The 23,449-nt window shown below is 36.8% G+C and overlaps 1 protein-coding gene across 15 annotated transcripts in view; it reads left to right on the top strand.

Moving 5' to 3' along the window:
* Window positions 1–23,449, top strand: part of SOX6 (SRY-box 6) — a 376,930-nt gene that overhangs the window by 289,096 nt on the left and 64,385 nt on the right. For 13 of the 15 annotated variants that reach the window (XM_027700993.1, XM_027700982.1, XM_027701004.1 and 10 more), the window contains one exon: window positions 20,581–20,730. The exons of the other annotated variants lie outside the window; for them this stretch is intronic. In XM_027700993.1, coding sequence (XP_027556794.1) covers window positions 20,581–20,730 — 150 coding nt within the window. The remainder of the gene's footprint in view (window positions 1–20,580; window positions 20,731–23,449) is intronic. 15 annotated transcript variants of the gene reach the window in all.

Raw genomic sequence — 23,449 nt, 5'->3', positions numbered from 1 at the left:
GTCTATGTGGTAAATAAGGAAATGTCGCAACTCTCTCAACCACGACTGATAAACTGTTGATAGAAATGAAAGCACTACAATGATGCTAGCTGCAGTTATTCCTAAACAAAGTGAGCTCTGGGAAAAAAAAGCAAAACAAAAAAGCTTTCGTTCATAACTCTTTCCCCAAACTATTTGTGTAATTTGTCCTTCAAAATTTATCGCTTATAACACTAATGAACCTTGGCAAGTCTTAACTATAGTCGCAGCTGTGTTCTTGAAACCTGAAGTTTTTATAATCTGTTTAAAAAAAAATTAACTAAACACATATTTTTCTATTTCTTTTCTGCCCTCCCATCTCATCCTGCTCCTCAGTATTCTCTTCTAATCGCAGACAAATATTATGACCTTTTTTTTAATACTGCTGGGTGCAGATCCGGTGTACTGCTGAAGCATTGCACAGCCTGCCTCAGGGGCACAATATTAGTAGAGGGAAGGCCAAAGAATGCTATTTTTAGTTGAACAGTTCAGCAGATGGAGGCATGAATACTCATATATCTGAAGGTTGAGGGGTTTGAACCATTAATTTTGATAATGTATTTAACCCTGGGAACAATCAGAAACTGTAACTCCAAGGTTACAATGCTTTTGGCCTTTAGAGGACAGAGGGCACTTGGTACAGTAAACAATATATTACATTTCTACTTATTCCGATTCTCTCACACATATAAATTTCAGGACATAGTTGACATTTGCTTTCCTCAGCTATTTTAGTGCTGGTCCTTAAAGTAAGTCAAGAAGAATGTGCAGGAAAGAGGCCAATGTAATGCGACAGTCATGTAAATATGGCCTTTAAATAGCTAAGTTGTTAAATGTGGCCCTTTATAAAGAAATATTATTCTCAGGAACTAGAATCTGGTTGACTTATTATTTCAATGAAAAAGTTGTTTTAGTGGACTGCTGCTCTTACGGAGTTTCCTCTGTATGTTGTAACCTTACCACAATTTTTCAGTGGGGCTAATATGATATGATAGTGATAGCTCACACTGGAGGTGATTTGGTCCCACTCTGGTACCACATCATGCAAAGTGATGTACCTGCCTTATGTCTTATTAAATGATGCATGCTCCTCTTCAACAAATATAGCAGTTAAATATCACGCAGCTTAAGTATTTCTAATTAAAATATCTCCATGTGTCAGCATATTGGTAATGTATTATTTTAATCCATTTATTTTGTTTATGAAACAGTGACATATGTTTAGATTGTGAAATATATGAGCCTTAAAAATCACTTTATTGAAGAAAATTAATTTCTACAATGCTGTCTCAGTAATGTGTTCACTCACCCAGTCAGTCACTGGCAGGGCTGCCAGTCTTAATGTTGGTTAGACACAGTTTAACAGTTTTATCTGACATAACACTCTCGGATGTAGGCAATAATAATTTTTTGAAATGCAAAAACCATGGGGTTTTCCTTTTTCTTTCCTTTTTTTTTTTTTTAGCACGATGAAGGATGAGGATTGGGTAAATGTGAAAGAGAATTGGTTAGACCAATCAAAATTAAAAACAGCTAGTTACCTTTTCAAAGTTAAGACACTGTAATTTGTTTGTCAGCGGGTAGATGTTTGGGTCAGCACTATGAGTGAGTGACTGTCAGCGGGAATTCCTACAAGACAAGTAATTTCCCTCAATGAATTACTGACAGATTGCTCACTTCTTCGAATCACTAGAGAAAACAAACTTAATATTGTTACAGGCAGAGTTTCTGTCTTCATTAGCCTTATAGAATGATTTTATCTAGCATTCAAAGACTACTGAGCTCTAGGTGGACATATTTTAACAGAATGTTCCTTATTATGATACAGTGAATAGTGGCCTAAATTAAGGGGATGGTGTGTGCAAATTTCAAGATATGGAAGCAGTAAATTAAATATTTTGGTCCTTTTCTTATGTAGAAATTTAAGTTGTAGCAGAGAAAGAAAAGAGGTTGAAAGAAGATTTTATTAGGGCTTTGAGAGACCAAGCATGTCCTTTAATGAAAATAAAATTAAAAATATGCCAACCTTGCAATACTTAGGAAAATTTAATTAAAATCAATGAAATAGTTATACTTGTGCCTTTCCCTACTTGAACGTTTATGTCTCTGTATGTAATATCTATGTTATCAAGTTGAATTATATTAGTGGCAGTATCAATGAAAATGATGTCATTGAGTCAATATTTTTCCATATGACCTCCTTTCTTTGCAGAATTTCTTAATACTTTATCTTCTCCTACTCCTTCTCATCTTCAGCCCTGAATTATCTGGCAAAGTGATTTTCCTCAGGAAAGGACAGCCCCTCAAAATTGAGACTTTTTGCAGAAGAGTATCAATTGTGAGGAAATTTTGCCCAGGAGGATTTTCCTAGCTCCCCCAGTAATTTCATCCCCAATCAAAATGAGAGGAAATCTCCCTATTCTCTTTAAGGTGGTAAAAACGGACAGACAGACAAACAAACAAAGCCATTAGGTAGAGTAATCAGCCAGGCACAGCAGCACTGCAGCTGCAAGAGGCTTTCTGCACCCATTTAATGCTCTGTGCCTCCAAAAAACTGCTTTAAACAGCATGTCTTTGTTACGCTCATTCTTGCTTAATGGAACATTGCCACATTATTTATTAAAAATGTGTAGGAATGTTTAAGAAAGAGACTGTTTTTATAATCTGAAGCAGTTCTAGTACTTGTCTTGGTGGTGGCAAGCCTAAGTCCATTCCTGGGCTGGTGTTTCCACCATTTGCAGGAAGGTCCCTAACCACCGGACTGTCACCCAGACTGGCACAGCTCTCTCTTTCTGTTCCCTTCAGATGCCCAACCCCTCCTCCACCTTGGGAAGTGCTCCTGTCCTGCTCCTGCTGTCCTCTCCCAAGAGGGAAGACTTTTCAATCTGGCAGCTAGGGATCAGGCTCCTGGCACAATTCCCACCTTTTGCACCTTTGGATCTTACCGAGCAGGACAGCTGCCTTGCAGGCCCATATGCTCTGTTCCAGGGAGAATTTACCATTAAGATCATAAATGGCACAGACATCAACTCACTTATCAGGGAGCTTGTATGTTTAAAAGGATATCATCCTTATAGCCTGGATTGCAGAAGGTTTCCTGCATCTCTTCAGTCTATATCAAGGCAAAAGCTAGAGCCCAAGTGACTGGAAGAGGCTGAGCCCCCAGCATCAACAAGATGTTCTTGCTGCCTTAACCACTGGCTGCCCCTCGCTGAAAGCCCAGGCTCTATTTTAAAATCATTGTGCTTTGCAAAGCTCCCTCCCTGGGGTATGTATTCACTCAGAAGCCAGTAAGAAGCAAATAAGTTACTGCTGCATTTACTGACAGAGCACCAGAGGCACCAGTACTACAGAGTGCCATCAGGGGACCAGCACGTTTTTTAAAGCTCTTTTAAAACTGTGGCATCCCTTTGGGGAATAGGCTGACTGTGAGGCATACTCTGAGCTGGTAGTTGAATTCCTTCAAGCTTTCTAGAAATGTATATGGTGTATGCCTTACAGGAATTAGCTGCAAGTGAATATGTTTCTGGAATTTTATTATACTTTTGATAACCATTAACCAAGCTGCTTAATTTGACTACAAATTACAAACATGAAGGATTTTTTCCTGTGAAGGTGTTAATGTACTTGGTTGTTTAGGAACTTATCAGGAATCTGATTAAAAACAAAAATGTCTTTTAAGTCAGGTCTTTACACAAAGGAAAATAATACAATTCAATATCATCATTCCTTCCTGACTAATTGCTACAGAAAAAATAAAACTTAATAACTCACTTTTCATCTGAACTAGAAGTTCTAAGAATAATGGTGGTTAGATTAGAGCTTCTAGGTGCAGACAAACACACACACATGCTCAAAGGAAGCAGAAGAATTCTCTTAAAGATGCATGGACTGGAAAGATATCATCACCTGCCTCATTTCCGAGGGTCTTTGATTATAAGACCATATGGCCTCCCACTGACCCAGTTCAGAAAGAATGGGAAATTCATAGGAGCTGAGACAAAACTCATCAAACTGGTGTGTAGATATTGCGATCACCAAGTAGAAGAGACCTTATGGATGATAAAATAGGAATGGTATGGCCTCCGACACCCTGCTTGTCTAAAATGTGTTTGGTCTGTGATGCTTTTAGAATCCATATGATTGAGAAATTAGAAAAGTGTCCTAAATAGAAAGTATGGGAATCATCTGTCTGTTCTTAAGACTCAGCATGCAGGCTACATATGGCTGGAGGCGCATCAGAAGGCTTGCATGGCAGTCCTGAAAAAAAGACTGGAGGGAGGGGCATATTAAGGTGTACAAGAAGAAAACACATGATGCTTAAATGTTAGTATTAAGGGATTATTTGAAACTTAATGGAATCATTCACAAAATCCACTGAAGTCACTATAATAGGGCACGTATTTTGGTGTTGTGCATGAATTTGGCAAGTAGCTAAGCATAAAAAATGAAGAAATATTTCAGCTGTAGGAATAGTGAGGGTGTGCTCTCAGGTCCACTGGCATTTTTGGAAGTGAAAAATCAGAGAGGTAAAATCCTTTCAAAAAACTTGAATCATTTGTCCGACACACTAGAAACAGAACAAGTCACTGGATTTAACTAATTTACAGCATAATTAAATAACACTTCTGTGAACTATCCACAGTAATTCATCCAGTACAGGCCATCTCTTCTGCTGCAGTCTTCAACACTTAGGGGAGGGCTAAGATCAGGCCTCACAGCCCATTTAACCCGGTCCCAGCACCCAGCACTGTTGCTGAAGCATCATCACACCCACTGCAGTTCAGAAAGCATGGCAATCTTATGCCCAATTCACATTTTCTTGTGAATTGTGATGAAATACATCAGCTTCCCATGAATTTATAATAGTAAGTTCCCAGTTACCTGGTTTTGAGGTGCAAATGTGAAATTTTTTTAGATGTAATTTTTATAAGTCCATTTGAATATGTTTTGCATAATTTTGTGTATATTTCCTTTAAGGACATTATTTAATTTTCCTTGAAGGTGCATGAAAGTTCAAAATGCACCGTAAAAGATCAGTGTGAGTGATCTGCTAAGCAACCTGCAAAGCACAATTATTTCTAATGCTTTAAAATACCTGTAAACTGGTCTTGTTTTCTGCTTCACAAAGAAAACATTTCACTGTTTTCTGCATTTAAATATACATTTTAACTATGTTGACTTATCAGGTAACACAGCAGGCTGAACAGGGACAAACCATTTTTAATGATATGTTAATTGAATGGGATGCTAGAGATGCACCTGAGTGACTTTTTTTCCCAGATGTGCCCCAGCTGACTGATAAAGCTTCTCCTGATCAGTAGAGCCAGTATATATTTATTATAGCCCTGTCTTCTGTCCATTTTTGCTAGTGAAAATTATAGAATGGCTGTGAGCTACCACATGAACTGTGTCTCTTATGAAAATAAGAAAATATTGCAGTTTCAAATCCCAAGCAGCACTTTCAAATATTCAGCTCTTAAACGTAGGGTTATCTTGGCATCTTCTCTTCCAAGATGGGGATTCAGATGTGGGAATTGAGAGAGGTAGTTTAAATGGGACTCTCCTTTTTTCTGACCTGCACCCACTCATTACTAGGTTGGGGTCTCATCATTCTGTCATGGGAGCATGTATAAATTTAATTGTAGTGCTTCTGCTTCTCAGTATGCTTAGCAGTGGTGAGTGTTCAATTTTCTTGTTCTGTATCTGTACAGTTCTATGCAGGGAAACGCTACAATCATTACATTAGACAATTTCTCCATCTGGCTGGTCAGGGAGTGAATGAACCCACCAAATTAAGCCAGATTTAAAAATGTATTTCTAGGGAAGGCTTTTTGCCACTTATTTTTTCTGCCTCCTGGTTTCCTTTTTTCTTACTTTTGTCTTGGTTTTCCTCTCTGCTGCCTGGTTGACAGACCTAGAAAGTATACACTAGAAGCAGCAGTTGCACAACCATCTTCTGTCCTGAATTGATTTAATCCCTTATAGGATTAGAAGAATAAATATGTTTTTAGACCCCTTCAACTAAGATTGTCTACATTACTGGCAATCATACCAGTGATATGGACATGTGCTTACTAGGAAACTCATTCACCAACTCATTTCACACAGCTCAACAAGCAGTTACTCATAATTGCTTGTAATACTGCTGACATGAGACTGAATGAAACTCCTGAGTTCTCTCACAAAGCCTATCTATATGTGAATATTTTTTAAAATAAATATCTGAAATTCTGAAATGCAAAATTTGATAAGCTTTGATAGCTATCATCCCTTCAGCAAACTTACTGTAATTAATTGCTTCTCAATCATATAATTTTATTTCCCTTATCACAGCGGTCCTTTTTAAACAGCTTCTTTTTACACTAGCTTTAGTGTAGAACACACTTCTACAGATAAAGTATGTGAAACTGTCTGAATTTGTTACTTAACTGCTTTTCATATAGACCTCTCACATTTATTGTTAAAAATACTTTATATTAGCAGTAAGGAATAAAACCCAGATTTTTTGGGAAGAGCTTCTAGAAAAATACCAGAATACATTTTTAATTCTTTCTATGAATAATTTGATTTACAGTGTCATCAGAGGAGGTATTATAATAGCATAAAGTGAATGAAAAAACCTGAACTATGATGCAACCATCTGGTTATATTTTCATATTTTCCTGATAGATCTGTTTCTATTTTTAGTTTAAATAAATACTGCTTGTTCACTTTCCTTGGATGCAAGAGAAGGAGTTTAAAACACTAGAGCCTTTGTTTGCAGGTATCTTTGGAGCTATGCTATCTTGTCCTGTTTCTTTTCCTAGGTGAGCTAGTTAGTCTGGTAACTTTGGTGCAATCTACAATTTTTATGAGTTAGAATTTATGCCATGAAAAGGACAATAGCAAATTCTAATAGAAAAATCATGTACAGATTCAACTTTACATTTCTCATTTTTTCTTTCCATTATCCACTGGAAACTAGAAATTATTTTTCAAGAAAGTGCAGTTGTCCTTTGCTGTGACTGGCTTTCTACCAAAGGTATTTAGGCATACTTGCCTGTCTCCTTTCATATCAAAAACATAATTGTTTTTGACAAACAGAGCTTGTCACAGTTATTTTGTAAAATCATAAAAAATGTTAAAGTTTTTTTTTGCGAATAACTAAGATGTGTAGAACAACATATAACCTGGGAGAACCACAAAGATAAGGCTATTGTGTTCTTTCCTGTGCATGGTAAATAACAGGAGAATTGTGATCAAAAAGTAGCATATCGGTAATCTGACAGCATTAAATGAAGGAATGCAAACCTTTGTGCTTAAGAGAAAGATTTTACTGATGTTTCTGCTATCCTCCTGCAGAGGGAATAGGTATAGATATTTGATGAAGATTTTAGAATCTTTTTTTACTTGATATTTACAATATTTTATTAAAATAACAATTTTATTAATGCTCATGTTTTATCTATACTAGAAATAATTTATGGTTGTGTTCAGATATACCTAGTTCAGATGCTGTAGTAATGCAGCAGCAGTGTATCCATTTCACAAGGAGCACAGAGAAAACGTTGACTTGCTCAGGTTCACAGAGGGTGGGTGAGTTTAAATGGAAGGTCTGAGGGATGATTCCTCCTTTCTGGGTGCAGGTGCTCACTCTGTGTGGAGGTGGGGCATGGAAGTGTTTAGTCCCTCCTGCCTTCTGTGCTCCTGTTTCCCGGCACACAGAGGTGAACCATGTCCCCAGACTGGCCAGAGAAAAGGGTAAGCTGGGAGGTTGCACTCTCAGAGTGCTCCTGCTCTGTAAGTGCAGAGCAAGACTGCAAGTTTAACAGCCTCTCATTAGGTCCTTCTCTTGAGGAAAAAATACAGCGAAAAAAGAGGCACTCTCAGTTTGGGCTTTGATCTTGCTTTCATAAACAACTCAAAGAATTTGCATGGGAGCAGGCAACTATTCCATTATTGTTGCTAGCAAAAATACGAGAGAATAGATACACAAAGTGGAAGAGATGAGAACAGTTAGCACTCCTTTATTCCTTGTCAGAACTTAATCTAGATCAACTAAAAATGTTTGCTGTTTTTGTCATGCCTCAAGATAAAATGTCAATGTTTACATACTCCTGTCTTTTAGACAAAAGGTGCTTATTGTTTTTGAGCTCCTGAGTTACTATCTATAGGAAATTATAAATATGTAAGAGATACCTAGGTTTATCTTATTTTTAAGTTCTGTTTTTTTTTTTTTTAAGAGCATTTGTTATAAACACAACAAGCACTTTTTGTTACACGCTTCTGTGCTTTTCCTTATTTTGTACTTTTCTTACACCATAAAGAATTAAACCAGAGTAAAGTTAGTAAGATGAGATGCTTATGTGTTATGGTCTGTTCCCCCATTAGGAGAAAAAATGCTGAGTATATATTGTGTAGAAAGGGTTTTTTTTTTTTTTTTTTTAATGATCCTCATATTTATCTAGATTTTCAGTTTGGAGAGCAAACGATCAAACTCCAGTTTTGGAGTTCCAAACATATTGTGTCAATTTTTTTGCCTGTATAGGGTTTTTTAGTGATATGTATACTGAGCTGTGCAAACTGCAGTGTTTCATTCCCACCCTCCTTCAATTCCCTACTTTGTGTGGCAGTCTCAGTGTATTCAGCAGGTTGTACGCCAGCAGATGAAACAGATGTTTAGGCCATACTGGAATGGAGCGGCATGCTGCATCAGGACCTGGATATTCCTCTTGACATCTGGATGCTGCTGGGCTGGGAAGCCTGCCTTAGGCCGGGAGGCTGTAGGAGCCTTGTGGCAGTAAACATGGGGTCCTTGCTGCTCTTTAAGCGATTAGTGCACTGAAGCAGCAATAATGCTGAATTATCGCTTGGTTGCATTCTTCTAAGGAATCTTGGGACAAAGGGATAGTCAAGGAGGAGTATTTACAGTAAAGTCATGTTCAGAAAGACAAGACTAATTACCATGTGTTAAAAAGCTTTCTTTCAACTAATTTAATAGTAAAATTATTATGAATACTTCAGGAAACTTTTTACAAGGCAGCAAACAAATAACTTAGACAAACCCCTCCCATTTTCCTTTAAAATCATTACGATGAAAAAAAGACAACTTCAGTTACTTTCCAATTTCATGCTCTAGTCAAGTTGTATGGAACAGACAACAAAATGTGACTGAATACATGAAATTGAAGGTATACTAATGTTCATACCTACTAGAGACAAAAATGTGAACTTCTAATAGCTGCAGGGAAGAATATTAGGTATGGAAGCTGTCTGACTTATGCATTGATTCTTTATAGTTTCACTTTATCAAGTAGAAAATTCTGCTGTATGTGCTGATACAGCCTAAATAGTCTGCTGCAGCACTTTCCTTTATGAAGTGTGTTATTTAAACACAATAGATATGGTATATTGCATGGAAATAGGTGCTTAATGTTTTGTGATTACTAGCTGTTGGATAAAATAGCATTTATCATGGTTCCCCCCTCCCCACCCCCAATAAATTTTTATTGTTAAGACCAATGTGTTTAAATGAGGGCCCTCCCAAACAGATTACAGCTTTTTTGGAGAGCATGAAGTAATATTTTGAAGAAGACCAGTTTGTTGCTCTCATTTAACCTCCAGTATTCTGAAGGGGTTATATTTAATTAACACTGGCTAAAGGGCCTGACCTGAGAGGCAACCAAAAGTGATTGAACTTCATTTTCAGATACAGGCTGTAATCTGTTGGGAAAGGAATAATAATAATAAAACAAAAAAAATAGAAAGCACCATTTACTGAAATTCTAACTAAGCTGTATTTCAATGGGCCATTTAATGCTCAGATGGACAAAGGTATTACTTCAGTCATTGAATTGTATCAAACCCTTTCTCAGAGGCCCAGTTTAAAAACTCTACAGGAAAAGTGGCTTAGCATCATATTCTCAGAAGACCAACACTCAGTCTGTTTGGAAAGGGGGAAAAAAATAAAAAGAGTGAAATGAGGTGAGACACGGCCGCCAAGTCAGTGAGGATTTTTGCTTCTCCTTCCATCAGTGCCTTCACAAGGGAATTGTTCTTCAGAAAGTAAGAGCTCCATATTTGCTACAGAAGGCTTCCAATTTTGTATATATGTATGGTTTTGGGTTTTTTGGGGGTGTGTGTTGTGTTTTTTGCTGTTGTTTTGTTTTTGTTTGTTTGTTTGCTTTGGTAGCTGTTACTCTGTTCCCCCTGTCAGCTTTTGGACTGCCCTTTGTTCTTTTCTGACATGGCAGAAATATAGTTTTCTCTCTGGGGGCCTGAGGACCAGTACTTATATTTCACAGGGTTAGATTTTTGACTTGGTGACATTGAAAATAATTGAAAGTCTCATTTAAATATCGCAGACACTGTGAGCTGAGTAGTCATTTTCTTTTAATAGATAAAATGCTACATATATTCTATGCTGTTATATGTAATTATATAATTTTTTAAGATATATTTTTGAATTAATGTTTTTTGCAGAGAGTAAACTTTTCTTTCACGATTTTCATGCTGTCTCATTAAAAATTCCCAGCAGCCTCACAGGGTGATGGGATGACGTTATATCTTGAAAACTTGTCAAGGTGCAGTAAAACTAGTAAACCAGCGGCTTTACTTCCTAAGGGGAAACAAACACGATTTTACAGAGGCAACTGCCAGGTGCCAAATTTTATACATTGTCTTACCTTCTTGCAGTGATTGATAATTTATTTGAGCTTTAAATATTCTTTCTTGGCTTTGTCCACAGCTTTACAGTAAACAGGTTGTGAAAAGGCAGTTGCAGAGAGATTGCATTTAATTGTCATAATTCAGTGGAATCAAGGCCATTTGATTTCTAAGGAGCATGATCTCAGCAATGATGCCTACATGAAAGTTCCTGCATTTAGGCAGCAAAGCAGAGAGAGCTGTTTTGATGAACACTTCTACTTCATTACGTCAAAGCAGGATGAGGTCAAAAGAACAAGAAATACAGTTTACAAATGAAACAGAAGTGACTTTAAGAGCACCTTAATGCACATGTGCCTGAAGGCAAGTTAGTTCTTTATTGCACTGGTGCATATATTTTAGGTCTGTAACATTTCTCCAAATTTACATGACTGTAACTGAGAGAGACTTTGAGGTTGGATGTCTGTTCTGTCAGGCCACAATGAGAAGCAGGTGGGGATAGGGAAAAGTGAGTAAGGTTCTAAACGTGGATCTTGCTGTAGGTATCTTCTCATTCCACATTTTTCCATGGTGGTTCCCCTCCCCCCCCGCCTCAAACATTAGCATGAGCCTTGGGGACAAAAACATCATCCGTAATTCCTTTATTTAAGAAAAGGTAATGTTAATAACTTATAACAAAAATTAGTCACATGATAATTTCATCTTCAGTTTACATTTCTCTTTACATTAAAAATTTAAGTAGATATTTTATAGGTGAAAATACTTATTCAGGCTCCCCCCCTAATATGACGAATGAACCCAAACTTAAAATAACAGTGCAGGAACCACAGCATGCAAGAATAAGTCAAGGACAAAAAGATCTATCATTTGTTCAGAACTCATGTCAATGTGATCCTTTAGTCCATTCATATTTTGAGCACGTATGTTTTGTGGGACTCCTCTGTCAAGTAAGGAAAATTTTCTTCTCCAAAAGATGAAGAAAGAAATGAAAAATGATGAAGAATAGATATGTTTTTGCTAATTATTTTCCCCAGCAGAAGTCTGTGTCTTTGTCACTGACTTATTTAACAGATCCTCTTAACATCTGTCCAGCAGACCGTGGACTTTATTAACAGACAAGAGACCCACCAGATTTAGAGCCTGCTGGGTGCGTCTTCATCTTCACAGCTGTGGATTAACTCAGACTTTCCAGAAGAGGACAACCATATGGGATAATTGGTGTCACTGGGTAGCTAAAAAAAATATGAAGAAACAAATGTCGTCCAAACACAATTCACTGTTTTTACAGCCACAATTACTAGTCTGTTTAAGAAATAAGAAAGGCAGCATTACACTAAAAAAAGAAAATCTATTCATATCTGTGTGGGAACCTAATCAGGCTCTTGTTTCCAATGACGATGGCTCCACAGTCGCACCAGGTCTGCGACAAGAATGCTCCTTTTGTGTGCCGATAATGTGGAAGCGATAAAATTTCCTATAAGAGACATATGTGTTTACATCATGAGATGTGTTATTTGACAAAACGCTTTGTTCTCTGCATATTTTCCACGCAGAGTTTCATGCTGGGTTGTTTTGCTGGAAAGCTTTGATTAGCTAGAATTAGTTGCTGAAGTAAAATAGACACTTTTGTTTTATGAGTCCTCTTGCTGAGCTGTAAATTATAGTAAAACATATAAGGAGTGACAGAAAGAAGTGCTGATTTGAACCTCTGACCCATGATCGGCATAAAAACATAAGATAACTCTTTCAAAGGACTACTGAGAGCCATAAATATTCCATGGTCCACTTAAAGTTAGGCCCTTTTAACAAAATAAAGCTGTTATTTTGCAGTACTACAACAATACAATCCACAGTATCTGAAATGTGGAGAGATTCTTTTATTTTCAGTATGGGTTGGCCATTAGCCACAGCAGGGCAGCAGAAGAGATGAGAATGATTTTTCTTTTTCTGAACCAGTACAATGAATTTGTGGTCAGTAAAAGAAGTTGGAACTGGCAGACTCTCAGTGGTGAAATTAGGTAACTGTTACTTTGCTGCTTGAGACTGAAACAACACAGGCATGTGTGTCTCCTAAGGAGACAGGAATTGAGTGGAATTTAGGGCCACATAGAAATTTCCCTTGACAATATATATAACAGCAACTGACAAATACTGAAATTACTGGTGCTAATAGTTAAAAATAAAACCCCAAACCTGAAGTGAATGAATATGAATAACTGGTAAAATCATTCTTTTAGCTAAGAAAGAATTTTTTTCATACTCATGAAGGTATAGGGAAAACTGAACGCTTCTAACTTCGTCTGTGACTACAAAATGTGTTATTTGTATTTTCACAAATACAGTTAGTTTGTTTGCACATATTGGGTTTTAATAAATCGGAGAGCACATTAGTCAGCAAGCGCATAAATAATCACTGCAACAATCTTTGTTATTATGACATTAGTTATGATAATTCATTAGCTGCCTGTTTGTGTTGCACCTTAACGCCTTTTTGCAAAGGTATTTGGTATGTTATGAGAAGATGCAGAGAATATTCATGCTCTATAATGATGAGCAGACTCTGCAGCAGGGTGATATATGGGTGTTTAAAATCAGAATGTTATGTCTGCTATGGACATACTAGGCATGTGCAAACAGGGAAAAGAAAAAAGTGATGCTGTTACGAGGAATCCATGTACATATATTATGACATGTGGATTCTGTAGAGAAAAAGAAGTATTTTCAGTATATTATTATTTATTGTTTATCGTGTTTCCAAATTAAACACTTTTTCTGTAATTGTTATTCCACTGTCATGTAGCTGTACTTGATCAGTGTCCTTTCAGATATATCTGCGTAAAGCCAAGTAGTTCTCAGTTATTTAGCATAAAATTGTGAATTAATTTGATGTTGCATACTTGTTAGTTCTTAAATAGTAAGATACTATTTATTGTCTGTGTGGTGGCACATCTGAAACTGAGAGGAGGGCCTGGCTATAGTCATAGCAGATCTGTAAAACTCACCTTATTTTGATTTGTTAACATTTTTCTTAGAAAAACTGAGAAAATTCTACTGAGGCATCCAAATTTCATCATAATAAATTTATAAAATACATTGTTTAAACAGGTAACAGAAACAAAAGAAAACACACACTTTTGGCATCAAATATTCAATCTTTATATTTGAAGGGATCTTGTTTTTATCAACAAAAGCTTTGATTTTCCAAGTTTTAGATTTTTTTAAATACAAATAAGAGTTGCTATCATGTGTTTGTACATTTCTTTAACAATTTTCTGTGCACCTTTCTATCTCTGTCTTCTCCTCCTCCTTTCCTTTTGTGTAGAGAGCACTGCTAGGACACAGATGCTGAGCCTCGGAAGGTGTTTTTCTGGTGATGGCATCTGGCTTCTTGGCAGACTCCAAAGGCCGGAGCTGCCTTTGAGTTGCCCCTGGGTTTGTCACATGGTTAAGCTGCTGATGAGTTACTTAGGCTGTCTTGTGTTTCTGGATGTCTTTTTCTGTTAACCTACCTTTCACTCTAAAGATCTACATGAGAAGCATCCTAAAATAAAAAGTAACCGAATGCTTTTTATTTATTTGTTTATGTATTTACTTTTTATATATATATGTAAGTCTATAACCCCATTTCTTACCTTGATGCTACAGTAGAGCACTCAACTATGATGCTAGTCACTGAATGTAATTAGTGCAAAAGGCATGCCAATACAAAAAATGATATTTATATATCATATAAGAATAGGAAGGAATGTGTACAATGAATTTGACTTTAGAAACAGTTCTTGCACTTAGATCAAGATCTGTCTGAAATTTTGGAGTAGGATATTTATGCTTTTACACTGCTTTTTGAAAAGTTTACATTTCCTGAACTGCTGAAGTTTATACCTGTGACATCAGTCTCAGGACAACACTTAACCTTTATTTCCATAGTTATTATCTGTGACACCCAAAACACGGGTGTGAACACTAATCTGCTCTTCCTCCAAACAGAAGAAAAGCTTTTTCAAACAGAGACTCTCTTTCCTTCAATCTGTTTGACATCAAGCTTATTTTAAACACCACTACACCAATAATTAAAAGTAAGAAGTCCCACTGAAGTTTTTATTTTTATTTTTTTTTTTTGTAGCTTCTTTTCAGAAATGTGTGCTGGAAATAGTGAAGATATTGCTGGTTTTGGTGAACTTATAAAAAGTCGTTGTCATCAGACAGTTCTAAGTATTATTATTGCATGTTGTGTACTCAGAAGGAAAATTCTGGTATTATAGCTTTGCAACACTACTTACTAAATATACTACGGAAAAAATAACTGCATTACCTCTTGTAGTGCAGGATTTCAACAGCACTTGCAGTCACTCCTTAGAGTTTTTCATCTTTAGAAACCAAATTACTCATTGTCTAAATAGCTGAACTTTCATCTCTATAAATAAGATATTTCAGCTTTGCACAATTCATTTAAAATGCTGACAAATAGGGATTCTCACTTGATTCTCAGTAGCTTTATTGTTCAGTTTCATTTACTGTAGCAAATGTATTTGTTGAAGATGTAACATAGGACTTCCATTTTTAGTAATGGAAGAATTTAGAATTAATCAGGGTTCATAAAATTTAACATTTTTTCCTGAGAAAAGAAAGTAAAAGGGTAGAAGTTTCTACAACAGGTCCCTTCCTTCTCCTTCAGTCGAACCACCTTCTGTTGAAATTCTTTGTGATGCATCTTCCAGGTACATCCATTGCAATTTGTCATTGTAGGCCAGCTCTCATCATCCACACTTAGGTTATCTGCTACACTGAGGATTTCAACCGCTCTTTTTATCTCCATATTTCACATATGGCTTTACTATAGTTTCTTTACTATAGTTTCTTCAGAATTATGCTGCAAAGAATAACATCTGAATTAGATCCCCGCTGCTGTGACCAAATACTCCCTTGCCACACAGTTGAAATGTCTCTAGCCCTTGACTTTTTGTTCCTGTATAGAGTGCAACTGTTCTCTCCATTTCTTCCCTGAGATCTTACATCTAAAGAAACTGCCTCTCTTCTGTGCAGAAGTTAATCACATTCCCTGTATTGAAGTATCTTCTCACAAAACCTTTTTGCATAGAGCCTGTCGCTGACAAGCCCCTTGTAAGAAGGTTGTGATATGGATGTGGCACTTGGGGACATGGTTTAGTGGTGAACATGGCAGGGCAAGGCTAATGGTTGGACTTGGTGGTCTTAGAGGTGTTTTCCACTTTAGTGATTCTATTGTTGTATGACAATCATAATTCTCTGTTAGGTGGTAAAACAGCCTGTCACAAAGTTAACAAGCTGTCAGTGCAAACCACCCTTAACTGTGCCGATTTAGGGCCCATTCTATTTTCCTCACCATGTGTCACTTCTGTAACATTTCATTCTCAAAATTCTTCATTTTAATTCATTCTTTTAGACACAGATGCTGCAACCTAAGAGACAGGTATGAATATTCCTGCTGTAAAAGAAAGAGAAATGTCTGGTGCATCGGAAGCTTTGCTCTGTGCTTATTTTCTGTGCTCAGTGTCATTTACCAGAGAATGTGCCCAGGAATGTCACAGGCCTGTGTGCAAGTGAAAACTCACAGGGAAAGGGGCCTAAGCCAGTGAAAGTGTTTTGATTATTGAAAGCTAGTTGAAAAATCACGTTGAAAAAATGTTGAAACTCGTGGGAGGGATGCGTGAGCTTAAGGCCTTTGTCTTCTGGTAAAGCATGAATGAACACTGGCAGCAAAGGCAGTTTTCCTACTGTGTCATAAAAATATCTCACAAAGGCATTGTGAAACTTAGGTGGCATTAAGAAAGATTTTACATTTGGATCAGTCAAGATGGCTATGATTAGTTCATAGCTTTTCAGAAAAATTTTAGATCACGGATAATACTTTTTATAAGAAAAGTGAAATGGAAATCATTAATCCAACTCCATAGCCAATTTCTGGAGCAGAAAACACCATCACCACTGGATTATTATATTTGTTAGTTATTCAATTCTTCTTGAATGGTAGCTCTAAGCTATAACAAAAGCTTAGTGTGAACTCTGCTGTTTCCAGGTAAAAAAAATCAGTGTGCATTTGTGCTGTTCTGTACACATGCCAAGTACAGCACTTTCCCACTTGTTGGGTAATTTTTTAAAGTAGATGAACATCATTCAGACTCATAGTGACCTCCAACTTTTGGATTATTAGTTGATTACAGCTGGCATAGGATTTCAGTAATAAGTGCTTATGTCTGTAAGCCTGTAAGTTCATAGGTGCTTAAATGTGAGACTTCACTTGCTGTTGCCTTGAGACTTGGGGCATTTCCAAGTCCCACTCTTCAGCATCAAAGCATGACATTACAAGAAACCTGGTTCTGGAAACTGTAAAGCTACCTCCTTGTTCATGTACCTTAAGAAAGCTGATTTTTAAAATTGTTAACTATTCAGGAGCACTCAGTAACTCAAAATCAGCCCTACTTATATTTAGATGCTGAGAATTGGATTGTAAGAATCTAACTTAGTGACCTCTTAAAAAAAAATGAAAACCAGGCTATGCATTTTTAAGGCTTCTTAAAACAATCATGAATACTTGATGGTTTTGAATATCTAATTTGTAATCAAGAGCCTTCTTGAGAGCCAGTGGTTGGCAAAAGGATTGTGAAATGCTCTTCTCCTTATGTGATAGACATAAACAGATCAAAAAGGAGATATGTTTCAGTGCTTGAGGTAGTTTAATTTTTTTTACTCAGTAGTAAAATAGTTGGTAGGTTACAATTTCAGTTGAAAAAATTCCATTGAAACTTTTGCTTTTGAGCCTTAAAAGTTAACAGTCAACATTCATTCAATCTTTGGGTTTTATTCCTCTCCTTAATCTTGCAAATAAAAGCGTCACAACCTGACCATCCCAATGTGAGGTCCTAAATTGCCATTTTGAGCCACAGTAGTGGTATTTGCAAAATATCCATTCTCTCCCTGCAGTGGTGTCATGCATGTATTTTTCCAGACTGCCTAGCTCCCCATACAAACTGATATTTAAAAGTTATACATCCTCCCAGTCCACACAGCAATGTTCCTAGCACTGGTGTGAATTCTTGCAAGATTTGCAGAACAGCTTTGTTTTAAACAGCCCAGAAAGCTAATTGCTGTTACTTATTTTTACATTTTTGCTTTTATGTTTTAAAATGCCTTTATAGAAATGCCAGGCTAAAGCCCGTACTAAGACCTTGGAATAATCCGGTCATGAATTATACATACATACAGATACATAAATGACAAAATTTCTTTTATTCTCTGTTTTGCTTTAGAAACGTTTCTCCCTGACAGGACTTGCAGAACAGCCAATACAGCCCTCAACAGCCTGGGAGGGGAGTGGTGAAAAATTCTAATTTTATTCTACTTTTTCTGTTTGCATTTCCAAAATCAAACAGTTTCCTAGATAGTCACCAGAACAGCCCACTTTTCTTGATGTTATCTCTGTAACCCTTGAAGTGCTGTAGGTGTTTCTGTTGCCAGTCTTGATAGGACCAAGGCAGCAGGTCATCGACAAGTCCTGCTCTGACTAGTGTCATATCTTTATCTTTGTGTTGATCTTGAAATATCTGTTCAAGAGACAGGTACACCATGGGCTGCAGCTTTTAGAGATCACAAACACACCTTTGTTTACTTGTCTACAAGTGGGCTACAAGCTCCACTTGCTGTGTGAGCCCAGGGTGGTGCCCAGGTGCTGGCAGTGGATGGGATGCAGGGTGGCTGTTTCTCACCAGCCAGCCCCAGTGTAAATGGGAGTAAATTAATTCTCCCCAGGCCAAGTCTGTTTTGCCCATGATAGTAACAGGTAAGGGATCTCCTCATCTTTATCTTGACCCAAGTGCTTTTCCATCTTATTTTCTCCCTCATCCTGTTTCAATGGGGGAGGAGGAGAGTGGCTGTCTGGGCAGCTGGCAGCTAGCTTAGGTCAAGCCACCACACTGTTTTGGTTGCCATAATTGACAATCAACTTCTCTCTTCTAAGAAAAATGGAATACTGTAGAAAGAATAACTTATACCCCACATTTTTTTGGCCTGATAGGTTACCTGAGAAGGGAGGAAAAAATTCTTTTGAACTTCAGTTGATAAACCTGGGTTTGTTTTTATACAGAATTCCTTTCACACTGTTGAAAGTGCAGTACATACTACATTGAGTGCAAAAGTTTTAGTATACTTCTGGTAAAATATAAGTAATCTCCTTCAGGTAGTTGAAGAAGATGTCAAATGGGTTCCTAATTTAAAAAAAGAGAAAAAAGTATTAATAGACAAAGCATAGAACACTGAGAAAGCCTTTATAATTGTTCGGGTTTGTCTTTGAATTGTATTCAAGTTTATTGTGTCATCTCTTTCATAGTGCAGTGCCTGATTATTTCTGAGCTGAGAGTGTGCAGGATTTCAAAAGTTTGTGAAATGTGCTTTTTACTCTCATTTAAGCAGACCATCCTATTAAGTAAGCATAGATTGACCTGAAGAATATGCTGAAAGTGATAAGTTCCAAGTAGTAGGTGGAAAAAACACTGTTGTATAAAAGCCTTCATTTTCATTCTCCAAAACATCACCAATAGCTGGGAATTTTTTCTATTTTCATTTTTTAACTTCCAGCATAGGAAAAATCTGGTACATTGGCCAAAATATTTAAACACCATTGATTTCAAAACGTTAATCTGTGATCCTTTTGTAGTCTCTGTGTGGTATTGAAAAGAAGTGGAAGGAAACAAACAAACAAGAGTTTTCACTTGTCACCCAGAGTTGTGACTTTGCCCCTCCTTCACACATTTGTCTCGCCACTGAGTCACTGAGCTTACAGCATTGTGTAACTTTCATTTCTGTGGGGGCTTGTTATATTAGAAAAATTGTTCCAAAGAAAGCAACAATTATGACATAAGCACATCTGGCTCTTGCAAATTATTCTTTATTAAGCTTTCATTTAATTACATGTGCTGAAAGGTCTGCTTTTGATTACTGTAAATTTTTTTATTTGTCCATCTGAATGATAGTAATGTTGGAAATTACATACAAACCACCTGGCTTTTTTCTCACTATTAAGGCAAAGTTTATATATATATCTATGGGTAGAAGAGGGATTGCAATCTTCCCTGTTTATGGTAGAAGAATTACTCATGATGCTAATTCAAGGTGAGGGTTTAAATTTGGTCACTGGAAAGAAATTAAATCTATTTGATTTTGTTCAGTGAACACTTTTTATTGGTAGGAATTGTTTATTTTAATATACTTTTATTATGTTTCTTTTATTATGTTTCCATTGAACTTTTTGAAAAGTTCTACGAGAAAGTTTTTGCATTTTCATCACTATTTACGGGAATTTTTAAGGCCCAGATTCCTTATTGGCATTTATAGAACTTATAACACTGTACACAGAGTTGGAGACATACCCTGTTGCCTACTTTAACTTCCATTGCTGTCTAGAGAAGATGCAGCACTGCCTTTTGGTAGGAAACTGTTCCTATGTCAGCTCTCAGTAGAGGTTCAAGAGTGTGTGGGTCATTTCTGGGTAAGAATAGAAAGACCTGGAGTACTTTTTTTTCTGACAGGAGTTTATACCTCCATAAACAGCCTTATAATATTATCAATTTTGTGTTTAATATTCGGGCACAGTGTAACTTTTTGCTCAATACCATGATCATCATTAGCAAGAAGGAAAAAAAGAAATCAAGAAAAGTCAGCAAAAGTCAAATTAAGAAAAAATATATTGGTGTTTGAGTGTTTTCTAGTCTTTTTTTTTTCTCTTTTTTCAAATAACAAGAAGGGAAAGGCCACAAACAAGAGCTAAAAAAGATCTATAACTCCTTTAAGAGAAGAAACACCAGAGGAAAAAAAAAGTATATTTACAGCTTCTTTTTTTTAGGAATTTTTGCAGGAATATATGTATATCTTCTTGTCTTCCAGCAACTGTATGCAGCTCAGCTGGCAAGCATGCAAGTTTCTCCTGGAGCCAAAATGCCATCTACTCCACAGCCACCAAATACGACAGGGGCACTTTCACCCACTGGGATGAAAAATGAGAAGAGAGGGACCAGCCCGGTAACTCAAGTTAAGGTATTTTTCAGTAAAGAAAATAATTGGTGTTTGAAAAGGACAGTGAAATCAAACAGTTTTTTTTATTGTTTAACAGTTGGAAGCTGAACCATGTTACAGTTCTTCAATATTCAAATAAAAAGAGTTCAGTTTCAGCGCTGTATTATCAGTATAGAGAAGGGAAGAGAAAGAATTCACTTCTTGTTTCCAAAAATACCAGGCGTCCCTCTTCCTACCACAGGCAGCACAACAGATTCATCAGTAAAACGTGATATTTTCAAGATTTCAGTTTGTAATCTAGTAATGTGCATAAATGGAGTCCATTTCATGAATTGTTTCACACCGAACTCTTGAGTATCTTAAAATGTGGTGCTAGCTTATATTGTTAGGGTAAGAGAGAGACTGTAGGGCTTCTAATTATTTTACAAATCTCTAGCTGTACTTAATTCTGCAATTTTGGAAAAGCCCCACATAAAAATAACATGTAAGTCAGGACTCCGGGGAAAACATTATGTTGCTGCAGATTGATTTGACTTTTGCTGATTTCACACAGCTGCTGACAACCGGGCTGCTCCTTGCTGGTTTTGAGCCATTGCTGAATGCTTGTGCCTGCTTATTCTCACTTCCTTGGAACCAGGCAGCTACAACATGGCATTTGCCAGCAGCCTGAAATGAACATTGTGTGCCCTGTGAAGTCTGTGGTGCAGCCAGTACCTTTGGGTGGAACTGGTTGACTTCTATTGTTGCGCTCTCCTGTGGTTGTCCAGAATTTCATGAGACCAGAATTCAGAAACAATTTACTTCAAACTGTAAAGAAACATCAACGTTCACATGTTTTACCAATTTTAATGATGGCGCTATAAATTCAGAACTATTAAAATAAATCTAGAGACGGCATATAGTGACTCTGTGGGGAGAGGGAGGGAATACCTTTTTTTTTTGCTGGCTGCTAACACCTTACAGGCACACAGTCCTTAGCCTCAAACCAGCCTGGGAAGATTTTACTCACTTGAAGTGAAGGTTTCTTCTTTTTTTTTTTGCCATGTTTTGACGTGAGAGTAAAATATCATTTGTTTTTTCATTATCATCAATCATTGTGGTAAAGTGTGGGTGAGTAGATATTTCTGCCTGGACTGATAAATTTCCGTGACACTTTTTTGCTAGGCTGAGAGTACTAATAAATAAAAACTATTCCATTATGGCCAGATCTAACATTTATTTAGCAAAGCGTTCACTTTACTTAGCTGTAGATGTGTATTAGTCTAATGTTTTACCTCTTGTAATCCAATGCTAGGCTTGAGAGCAGTCAGGGAAATTTACCACATATGCAGAGTTTGTTACTGTCAATACAGAAGCCACCAAAAGCAAAGCCCAACTGTTTCAGCCAAAGTTGCCATAGTATAGTGATACCTAACACCAGTGATTTATGGTATTGAGAATATACTACTGACTACTTTAATGTGAAAAAGTAATTTTGTAAGTGAGTGAGCCAAATGGATCTACACCAAAGCAAACCTTTACTATATGAGTAAAATTTTCCCTGGTTGAATTCAAGCACATATCTTCTTGAACCAAGACCAATACCATTCCAGGTTTGTGGCCAGCTGAGTCCTATTACAAAATTGACCACATGCAAATTCTTAGGGGTTTCCCTTCATAATGTAACTTGAATGGACTGAAGTATACATTAATAAAAATGAAGCCTCTTTATTCTTATTTTGTTAAGCACACTATTTCATTGAAAATATTAAAGATAAACTACAAGTGCTTTGTGTGAACAAATACAAATGGCTAATGAAGAAATTATTAGTACAAAAGCAGTATCTATATTCAGTCGTTGCAAATTGTTACCTTTGTTAGACATGGCAGTTTTCATGGGCATGCATTGCTTAACAAATCCTCTATATTTTCTTTGTTTTCAAGCAGTTGTTTCTATAAACTACATGCATTATTTATAGAACTAATGCAATACTTTTACAGAAGTCAAGTCTTTCAAAAAGTAATGATAGGTTTTTCTTAAGTCAGTGACCAGCTTTTCAGAAATGGGAATGCTGTCTATAGTACAAACCAACATGTTCTGGCAGTGTTTAGAGGTTTTTCATGATTGTACTAGTACTAGATGGAAAATTGTTTAAAAATTGAACATTGTAGCATAGGTTTGTATGCAAACAGGTTCATGGTACCTAGTCTGGCAAACTTCATAGTCTGAATGGGGCTCTGAACTCTTGGAGAAATTTATTGAAGCCACTTTGCATCTGTGCAAGGAATAAGCTCACACGTAAATGTAGCCACAAAACAAAAGAACGGACTATGCCCCTTGTACCTTTGAGTTTTTACTCTCACTTGGACTCTGAACAGGTGTGGACATTTGTGCACACTGCAAGGTCAGGAAGAATTAAAATGTTATGCGGTTTTATGTGAAAAGTTTAAAACTGGGGAGATGATGGCATTATCAATACCTGTTTGTTACATTTTCCTGTTTAATGTGTTGTGTATGACTGGATGTACTTTGCTAAATGACTGCTTGACACTAAGGAGAATGGAAAAGATGAGATAATGTGGTATTATTATATTTTGACATAATTCTAAGTTTTGAAGCAATCAGTGCAGTGTTTTAAAATATAGACGATATTCTCTTATATCCAGCATAATTCTGCTCTGGGCATAATTTAAATGAGAGATCTGTCTTACTGGGCTCTTTGACTACAGGAAATCACTGTTTCTCAGTTTTCCAAATGCT

The sequence above is a fragment of the Neopelma chrysocephalum genome, unplaced genomic scaffold, assembly GCF_003984885.1.
Source record: "Neopelma chrysocephalum unplaced genomic scaffold, ASM398488v2 Primary Assembly neopelma1_24, whole genome shotgun sequence".
NCBI lineage: Eukaryota > Metazoa > Chordata > Aves > Passeriformes > Pipridae > Neopelma > Neopelma chrysocephalum.
Note: the sequence above shows the minus strand (reverse complement) of the source record. Positions and strands in the feature narration are given on the sequence as shown.